The sequence below is a fragment of the Phycodurus eques genome, chromosome 6 (genome assembly GCF_024500275.1).
Source record: "Phycodurus eques isolate BA_2022a chromosome 6, UOR_Pequ_1.1, whole genome shotgun sequence".
In the NCBI taxonomy this organism is placed as follows: Eukaryota; Metazoa; Chordata; class Actinopteri; order Syngnathiformes; family Syngnathidae; genus Phycodurus; species Phycodurus eques.
Genome location: NC_084530.1, coordinates 25,678,872 through 25,689,052, shown reverse-complemented (window position 1 = coordinate 25,689,052; position 10,181 = coordinate 25,678,872). Strand labels below are relative to the sequence as shown.

General features: G+C 42.3%; 1 protein-coding gene across 1 annotated transcript; it reads right to left on the bottom strand.

Moving 5' to 3' along the window:
* Positions 1 to 963: 963 nt before the first annotated feature.
* On the bottom strand, positions 964 to 6,423 carry LOC133404417 (homeobox protein unc-4 homolog). The gene is made up of 3 exons (XM_061680286.1): positions 6,129 to 6,423; positions 5,234 to 5,409; positions 964 to 2,084 (listed from the first exon to the last, which is right to left on the bottom strand). Exons 1-3 carry the CDS (start codon positions 6,421 to 6,423, stop codon positions 1,026 to 1,028), a joined length of 1,530 nt encoding a protein of 509 aa, XP_061536270.1. The 3' UTR covers positions 964 to 1,025.
* Positions 6,424 to 10,181: the final 3,758 nt, after the last annotated feature.

Sequence of the window (10,181 nt, the reverse complement as noted above, 5' to 3'; positions counted from 1 at the left end):
CCACGGTCTTACTTGTTGAATTCATTGACTGTAGCCCCTTGTTACACATCCCTGCTCAAGCAGGGATTCATCCGCCTTTTTTACAGGCCCTTTTTACGAGTAAACCACAATGAGACCAAGTCTCCTCGCCAATATTCCACCTTCAGAGATAATAGCCGAGCTACATCTGCTGTGAAGAAAGTGAATGACGGAACATGGGTGGAAAGTTTCTCACTGATTTTGTTGTACAAATACAGTACTGCCTTACTGTACTCAAGCAGATTTTTAGGTATCGTAGGTATCGGTACTTGACTTGGGGATGTATTTTTCTGACAACGTTTTCATTTTACTCCCTACATTTGAAAATGAGTATCTGCACTTTCTAGTCCTTACTTTTAAAAAAATAGGCCTGCTACTCTTTTCGACCTCCACACATAACAACACGACGTAAAAAAAGGTGGAGAGGTAAAGTACACAGCAGTTGAGATCCGGATTGATTGAGATCTTGGGGTCTTTTAAGTCCGAAAAAACAAGGACAACAGCGACGTGGAAAAGCGTGCGATCATGCCCCGCCTTTGCTGGGATCTGTATAAAAGGCAATAGCGACTGGATCTTCTGACACAGCTCTGACAGAGCCGTTTTCCGGGATCTCTGAGTAAAAGAGGCTTCGTTCGTCAATGGAATCATGCCGGAACAGGGTTTAGCGTTCCCAACCAGACCTTGAGCTGAAGTGAACTGTGTTGCTTGGTGGAAACGTGGCTCAAGTCTCCCGATTCCTGATATGTTTGCAAGCATCTATGCAGAGCTTTGGGAATGTTTCAACAGTCCACTCTCAGAAAAAAAATAGCTTTAGGGGTACAAGGACTTGTCACTCAAACATTTTTGTATCCATTGAGGCTTATACATGTTGGAAACATACCTGTACCTGGAAGTCCACTAATCAGGGGAACATTATTGTACCTTGAAAGACCAAAATACCCCTACTGTAGCCTTGTTTCTGACCGCGTCTGAGCAATGCTGCTTTGTGTGTGTTCCTATAGCAAGTGTTAGTCCATATCCACGTCCTCGCCATCTGTTTCAGGCGCTTCCCTACAGTCAGTGTTCGCGCCGAGACCCTGGGAGAGGCCCGGAGACGCTCGCTCCTCCTTTGCACTCCGCTCCTCGGCTTGGCAGCTACTGGTCACCGCCACCGTTAGGACTCTCCCCGCCTCGCCGGAATCGGCGGACTGAGAGGATGCCTGAGACTTGGCGAGCGTGGAACAATCGCCGGCATACTCCTCCTCTATGTCGACTCTATTGCTAGCAGGACTACGGTGGTCGTGTGTTTTATGATCCGCGCTTATAGGTTTAGCGAGAGCGCAGGAGAGGTCAGTGGGAGCGCATGTCTGTTCAAGACTTTGTCCCAGGTGGAGCCTGTTGATGTCGTCCTGACAGGGTGACACCTTCAGGGCCCTTTGGGGCACGAGAAAGCCAAGGGGCTGATGGGTAATGGGGTAAAGCAAGAAGTGGCCTTTACCCACCAGTGTCCTCTGGGTGGGCAGTGAGGGGAAGTCCAGCGGCTTCCGACGAGGCGTGGCGTCCGAGAGGAGGCTCTCCACGCTGAAAGGGTTGCGCTTCTGCAGGGCCGAGGCTCTCGGGCCCGAAGGGCTTCCGGAGCTGTGCGTGCTGCCCGGAGAAACCTGCTCCGCTTCTCTTCTTTGGTTTTGGTGGTTGAAGTCATGTCGGGTTTGGTCACAGCTGGATTCAGTTCGGTGTCCTTCGGCAAGCCTCGACGTCAACGGCAGTTCCGCGTGAGTATTCCCGTTGGGGCCCGAAGAAGGCTGCTGCTCGCTGTCGGTGAACTGCGACACGCCGCTGTCACTCTCGGAGCCGCCCGGCGTGTGGAAGCTGTCACCGTGCAGAAGTTTGTTCTGCGACTTGAGCAGCTTCCTCTCCTGCTTGCGCTTCTTCTTTTCGGCGCGCTCCTCATCCCGCCGCGCGATCTCCTCGGGGTCCATGGGCTCGCCGCTGCACGTGGTCGGATGGGAGTTGTGCGCGGGCCGCCCGGGCCCTTTCTTCGTGTTCTCCTTCTTCCTCCACTTAGCACGTCGGTTCTGGAACCAAACCTACGCACACAAACACATGAGACTGGTTTACTCCAAACAAAACTTCATTGGACCATCTCCAATTAGTTTAGAGCTAATGGTTTTTGTTTAGCTCCCATAAATTCAGCCACATCTCTTGCATTTTGTCGTCCTTGCGCTGGCTCCCTCCATTTTAGGATTCACTACACAATTCCTCTATCTCTCCTCCATACTGAGTGGATCTGGTCTAATTTTATTGTCTTGTTAGGTCACTGCTGAGTGCCTTTTACTTACTGTCCCTTAAACAGGATTAAAAACTAAAGGTGACAGAGAGCCTTGTAGTCGGCTGCCCCCAAATTGTGTCGTGCGCTTTCATTGGAGCGAGACATTTTTAAAACGCAGTTTAAAAACGCATCTGTTTGGCAGGCATTCCAGTAAGACTTGATTGTTTGATGATGTTTGATTTTTTGATTTTTTTTTCATTAATGTTTTTCCTTGTATTGACTGAAATGTAAAATGTTTGTTCATCTGTTTTAAGCATGTGAAGCCCTCTCTGTGAGAAGTGCGCTACGAAATCAAATTTACTGACTTACCTACATACATTTTTGTCAGGCAAAAAAAACGAAACACACTAACTTCCTGCTGTGATGCTGCGAGGAACTTAATGAGCTGACTGTACGTAAATTAATTAGCAGCAATAATCACCAGTCAATTAGAATAGATACAAGGACACACTTGTTGTACATTAAGGTACTTTTGGCTTACTGACGATATGACACATAAATGGTATGATCACTGTAAATCAGTGTAGAAGCAAAACAAACAAGGAACCAAAATGGCCTATATTAAAATTCCACAGCACATTAACATTTTGAGATCTCAAGAGGTATACATACATTTGTTAAAAACAAAATAAAAGTGCAAATTAACATAATAGCACCAATATCCAAACCCATCCATCCATGTATCAATTTTTCTATACAATTGCCCCATTACTGTAAACGACATCATTCAAATCTCCTTAAACAGCTTTCCCCAATGTCCATAACAACTCAATTATGCCCACCGAACAGATTGTTCCAATTGACCAGGTGAAATTATCACTCCACTCATTTTATACATACACCTGACTGTAATATATTCACTTCTTACATGTGATACCTATTTGAACAGCCTCACCTTTTGTTAAGTGACTCTTATCATTTTAACTCCTGTACTCGTTCATTGTGGCAAATTCCGAGCATCCATTTTGCGCATTTCAAGCTCTTGATATGCACGAACAGAAATGATGAGCGACGGTTTCTTAGTTGACAAAGTCAGATTGAACCTATGTATACTCTCTGTTTTTGTGATCCACTTTGGACGCTCCACTATACTTTTAAATCGGATTTTCTGCTTCTATATATGGCAGCGAGGCTATATAAAAAAATAAAAACTTGTGTAATAAATCTGTCAGTTATTCTTAATAGCAAGACAACACTTTACAATATTGGGAGATTTTGTTTTGTTTTATTTTTGCACATTTGGTGATCGGTGGGTCTGGGCTTGACATTTTCCTCCATCACGTATCGAATAGGAGGCATTGTTGTCCCGCAGGAGGTCACAGCAGAAGCGTTTGCGTTAATCGCCAATGAGTTTGCTTAATGCCCAACTCTGCCAATTAAGTCTAATTGCGCCCTAACTAATTGGAAGCGTTTCATTTTGACACCAAGGCGTGCCCACCGCCCCTCCCCGCTTCCTCTCAGCCGGCCAACAGAGCGACGACCCCCCCCCGCCTGGGAGCTCTCTCGGCCCGGCCTCTGGGCTCGCTGAGGGCCGCGTGTTGGGCGCTGATAAGGGGCGGATAATGAGGACGAGGCGCGGACACGGTGCGCGACAATGTTGGATTGTTGATGTCGGTTCTATCGTGCGCCCCCCCCCCACCCCCCCGCGCCCCCTCCTCCTTCTCCCCACACCCTTCGCAAACCTGCGATAAAGGAGCGTTTATAAGCAGCTTGAAGGCTGAATAAGATGAGGTTTACGAGCAAAAAAATAAAATAAAAAAATCCCCCCAAGAACATAAAGCATCACCCAGTTGGTCGATCATGACGTGTGCGTCTTTTTCTTTTCTTTTCTTTTTTTTTTTTTTTTTTTTACTGTTTGTTTATTTATTCAGAACATCTTTTTTTGTCTCACACATCCTAGAATACTATTTGTTGAAATTTCACAATGATACGTTGTAGTGTTTTTAATTTTATAAACTGAAGAGATGCTTGTCGTGATGTTTTTGTGTGTGACACTCCATTATTTTCTTTATTGCTACGTTTTGTTTTGATTGTGCTATTATTAAATGCTTAATACCATTTTTTTAATAGTTAGCCTGATCACTCGATTTCTGTAAAGAATGGTACAAATCTTACAAAGTATACAGTATGTAAACTTATGAGCACAGCAATGAATAGCTTATAATTAATACAGCCATCATGTTCATCTTTTATTTTAGTGCAGCATAATCCTTTGAATTAAATTTGCTGTTCTTAATTTTAATGAAAAAATAGTCAATCTAATGCATATTAGTTTATTTGATTATTTACTATGAATAGTACTATCTTATAGCAATATGATTTCAATATAATTATATATGTATGTATAATAAGACATAATATATTTCAAGTACAAATCATTTCCTTTCCTTTGTAATTGTGATTGTATGGTTTGATCCCAAATGCACATTCGGAGATTAAAATATGATAAATACATTCAAATTAATTTTCATATTAAATATTAAAAGAATAATGAATGCAACGGCTTACTGCTGCCTCCATTGGTGCAAAACATTAAATAACAAATTCAAATAGAGAAATGGCTCAAATATAATTTTTTTTAGCCCCTTTTGTCTGTTGTGTAACAAGCCTTGTTTTTTGTTTTTTGTTTTTATTTATTATTAACCCAAAAATCAATAGGTTGTCCCCATGCATAATTCAAAGGGGGGCCCTTTATCGAAGCTTTAATTGACAAATAGCTGCCCCCTGTATGGGGTGGGCCTTCACGGGCCATCTCCTGCACAAACAGCCCTCCTGACCTTTTTTTTTTTTTTTTTTTTTTTTTTTTTGGGGGGGGGTGGTGGTGGTGGTGGTGATTTGTTCTTTAAACAAACATGCATTTCAAACACAGTCCAAAATAACCGAATGAATAGTGGCCCATGCAGTTACCTGAACCCTGGACTCGACCAGGTCCAGCCTGAGGGCGAGCGCCTCCCGCATGAACACATCCGGATAGTGGCTCTCGTTGAAGGCCTTCTCCAGCTCCTCCAGCTGCCAGCCTGTGAAGTTGGTCCTGGTTCTTCTCCGTTTACAACCGGGACTTTCTTTGTCTGGGTCCCCGGAATCTGTTAGTGTTATTGTAAAGCGTTATGACCTCATCATTAATTGACTGACAGCTTTGCCAATTAGGAGAAGCCTATTAATTACAGTTATGTGATGCATGCGTTGTTTTTTTGTTTCGTTTTTTTTTTGTCTTTAAGGGAAAATCAATGCTCAATATAGGATGGAACTTAATCGTTTAATCGTCACAATCATATAGACGTTTACACACAAAAAAAGACAAACACTTCATGCAGTTTCTTTACATTTCAATGAAGATTTTGTTGACGTAAACTGATCATTTCGCACTGATTTTCTTTTTCCAGAGACGTACATAAAATAGAGAAACACGATATTTTACAGTTAAATACAAGAGGAAACTCAATCAATTCAAAATACATAAAAATGACCAAATAGAACAAATACCCTCCCTCTAAAAAAAAATAAAGTCTTACTCGAATGCCTGCAGAAACAAAAGTGTTTTAACAGCTTTTAAAAATAATAATAATAATTTAGCCCTCGCTCAAAATGAATTATATTAAAAAAAGCAATGGCATGGTTTGGCATCACCGCAAAAACACAAATGAGAATTCCCTCCAAAACGTAGTAAACGTTCAAATAGATTCACTGGGGGGGGGAAAAGGACTTCATTTTCGGTTGCACATGATTGGAATGTGGTTAACTGACGCAATGGGAATTACAAAACGAGTTGCTATTTAGAGGGGACGGAGAGGGGCGAGCTTACCGGAGAGTTTGTACTGGCCGTCGGGGGACAAGAGCGCGCCGGAGCTCACCACCGAGGCCGAGCAAGAGCCGTTTAGTAATCCGTCTATGGTGAAGGGGACGGCGGCCGCGGACTGCAGGTGGTGCGCGCCGGCGAGCTCGTAGTGGTGGTGCTGCTGCTGATGCTGGTGCTGCTGGTGGTGATGGTGGTGGTGGTGGTGGTGGTGAGCACCGAGCGGATACGGGAAGCCCACCAGCCCGCCCAACGAGCCACCGAAGTGGGCGTGAGGGTGATGCTCGAGGACGCGACTGTCCATGCTCGCCCGGGCTGCATGCGGCGGGGCCGACGTGAGGATGCGCGGGGGGGCAGTGTGTGGCTGAACATGCAGTCAGCAAAGGAAGCAAAACGTTGTTTTAAAAAAAAAAAAAAAAAAAAAAAAAAGGGAAGGTCGGGAAGGGTGGGCTGCGTGCGTGCGTGCCTGCGGATGTGTCGTCTCCCACGGCCCACGGATGAGCGTGATGCGATAAAGCCGGCAGCGACGTGTTGTGGTCCAGCCCGGAGATGTCAAGCTCGCTTCCCCCTCCTGGAGCCCGCTCATTAGGACTCCCCCATCTGCTGACGGGACCAATCACGAGCCTTAATGGCCCTGTGACGTCGCGGTGCTCCGAGGAGGCTGAGCGTTGTTGGAAGGGGTGTTCGGTATTTTTTTTTTTTTTTTTTTTTCGTAACTTCACCCCTTCAATGGGTCGATGGCAAACTACACGTAGTGCCGTCCACTAACCGAGCATGTCCAAACACGAAGGACGCCCAATGCAAGCCTTAATTTCATGACATTTTCCCTTCCCCCCTTCAACTTCAAAAACATGACATTGCGAAGAAAATTAAATTGTGGCCAGAATAAAGTAAAAGTGCATAAGCAAAAAAAGTTCAGTATCATGGTATAACGTAAAAAAAATCAATATGACGTTATAACGCACAGGTGTCAAACTAGTGGCCCGGGGCCAGATCCGGCCCGCTACGTCATTTTATGTGGCAATCCAAATCAAAATTGCTAATTGTGTTCGATATTGCAAGGATTTTTGTTACCGATCCCGCTTTGAAAAGCAATGTAGTAGTTAAAAACATGTTTTCATAGGCTTCTGATTTTACAACCAGTTATTTCAAAAAATCATTTTAAAATGTGATAAATTTCACCTTTTAACATGTTTCACATTTTAACATGATAAAATATCAAGTTACAACTTGATCAGTTTCACTTTTGCATTTGGCAAGACAAACCAATGCAGGCGAGCCCTATGAAGGTACACGTGTGTTTTTGTGTCTCATGAGTCAAACTTACTAGCTCCGTAACTGCATTGCTCATCTATAATACTTTCAATAAATAAATACATTTAGATTTAAAAAGAAGATGTTTATGACATCAACAATGGAGATGATCTGTTGATATTTACTTTCAACAAACAAAGTGAATGAAATAAATAGATCATCATTATGTGACAAGGGAATGTTGTAGCGCTTACTTGTATTAAATGTTAGCTATTAAAATACTCTATGGTAGGGAAAGTGCCCTTTCTCGGACAAGAAATCATAATTATTAATCTAAGTCAAAATGAACACATGCTACTCACTTTAAGGCAATAGAACCATATTGTTTATCACTAATTGTAATAATGAAAGACATATACTATAACAATAAAGATGAATTATACAGCTACTGTATCATTATTTTTTTTTCAACTAAGTGAAGAAATTCTTGTAATGTGCTTGTGTATAATATTCAGAGGATTCAGTAATAAAACCTAAGTAGCCGTTACAAATTCTGAAAAGTCACGTAATGACTTATAACTACGAATCACTTTTTATATATATATATATATATATATATTTATTTTTTTTACAAAATCCCACTACATGCCCAGCAGTTTGTGCTGACAAGACCGGCGGGGGAGTTAAGCTAATTTTGATTGCACAGTGGTAACTTGACAACCAAAAAAACCCACCTTATCCCTTTTACAATGTGTGCCATTCAAACTTAAGTGAGTATACCAATACTGTGAATCTATTCTCCTAATTAACCACAACGCAGGATGCTGTGACTCATCCAAAGTTCCAGATTTTGATTAGTTTTCAAACTATATATACGCCATTTTAAAATGACCTTTATTTCTCTGCATCTGCAGTAATTAAAAAACGAATGTCCAGTACTTCATCATCATCCAAGTATCTTGGGTTTCATGGTGGAGAATGTCAAGTCTACACTCACTGGTCACAATATTAGATGTACACGCACATTTTAGTGCGATCCAATGTAAGAGCTGCCTTTAAAAAATAAAAATAAAAATAAAAAGCATCACATTGAGGTGTTTCTAAAAGTTTGTTTTGCATTTTACCGTTGCTACATGAGAAAGATCTTCTGTCTTCTGAACGACCCTAATGAGGGACTATAGAAAATGGCTGGATTACACAAAATGTTTTCAGACTCGCTGCTATAATTTATCGAACCAGAAAATCTGATTTGAAGTATGGTGGAAAGGCCCACATGGCCCAAAAGTGGTCTGATTTGCAGTTCAACCAAAATGTTCTGGAAAAGTACGCCCTTAACTTCAAACTATCATCAGATTTAATGAGCTAATGCATTCATTCCATTAATTCCAGTGTGTTTTTCCGTTTCTTTGCCTTTTTCTGTTATTGCAAAAAAGAAAAGTGACTTCTAAGAGTAGTTTGACTTTATTTTAATTTAATTTCACAGTGGCAAACATTTATTTTATTTTAATCAGACCAGACGTGCACAACGATCAGGATGAATTTTAGTCTCTGCAAAACTCTTGCAGTTCAGCAAGATTGCAAGGATGTCTGATGTGAATAGCTCTCTTGAGGTCAGGGTTGTGGTCAAGACATTAACTGGGCCACTCCAGAACACGTATTTTCTTCTTCTGAAGTCATTCTGTTGCAGCTTTGCTTCTGTGTTTTGCATCATTGTCCATCCTGTTTTCAGCTTTAACTGTTGGACAGATGGCCACAAGTTCTTCTGCAAAATATCTTGATAAACTTTTGAATTCATTTTGCCATTGATAATCACAATCTGTCCAGGCCCCGAGGAAGCAAAGCACGCCCATACCATGATGCTCCCTTCACCATGCTTCACAGTTGCAATATGGTTTTGATGTTGGTGTGCTGTGCCATTTTTCCTCCACACATGGCGCTGTGTGTTCCTCACAAACAATTCAACTTTCTGAAGCAAACTTGTTTGTTTATTCTTGTGATATAGATGAACACCAGACTACATTTTATGACGAATTTATGCAGAAATATAAGAAATTCCAAAGGGGTCACATACTTTTACCTCTCACTGTAAGAGCCTGGAACAAATTAATTTATATTACATCCTATGGGAATTTCGTTGTACCCTTTAAATCATAAGAACTTCTTGGACTCGGTGTTCCACTGTATCGTGTTTGTTTTTGCTAATGAGTAGTGTTTTTCAAGTGACAAGCCTTCAGAGCGTTACATGTCGTGCGTACGCTTTAAATAAGCTAATTATCCAGTTGAGGACTTGTCTAATGGCCCTCGACTTGAAGTGTGCATTGGAAAAGGAGAGGTGCTGAAATTTACAGTCATGAAAGGGGCCAGCAGCTACTGGCTGTGCAGGTCTACATCTTTGGAGAGCAAGTATGGAGAAGGGGGTGTTGGGTTTGGGGGGGGGGGGGGGGGGGGGGGGATTATACATATGAATTGTAAACGGTGTCGCAGGGGCCAAATCTTGCCCGAGGCGGTGACTGCTTCATTTTGTGTTAAATTTCTTGACAGAGAGACACCGGCGTGCTGGTGAATACTGAATGGTAATCAGAGCTGCTTGAATAAGTGCCCCCTCCCTCCCTCTTCCATTATACTGTGAATTAATTCGACTTTATTTATCCAATTTCTGGAGCTGACAGAATGTTAATTTGAGTTGAGATTTCTCTCTGCTGTTCCGCATGTGACCCTGCAGCCCTGGGATTCGCGTGTTGTAATAACCTGAATCTTTCACCAGAAGCTCCGATAATTGTTACCTTATTAGCATGTAAATTGTTTAAT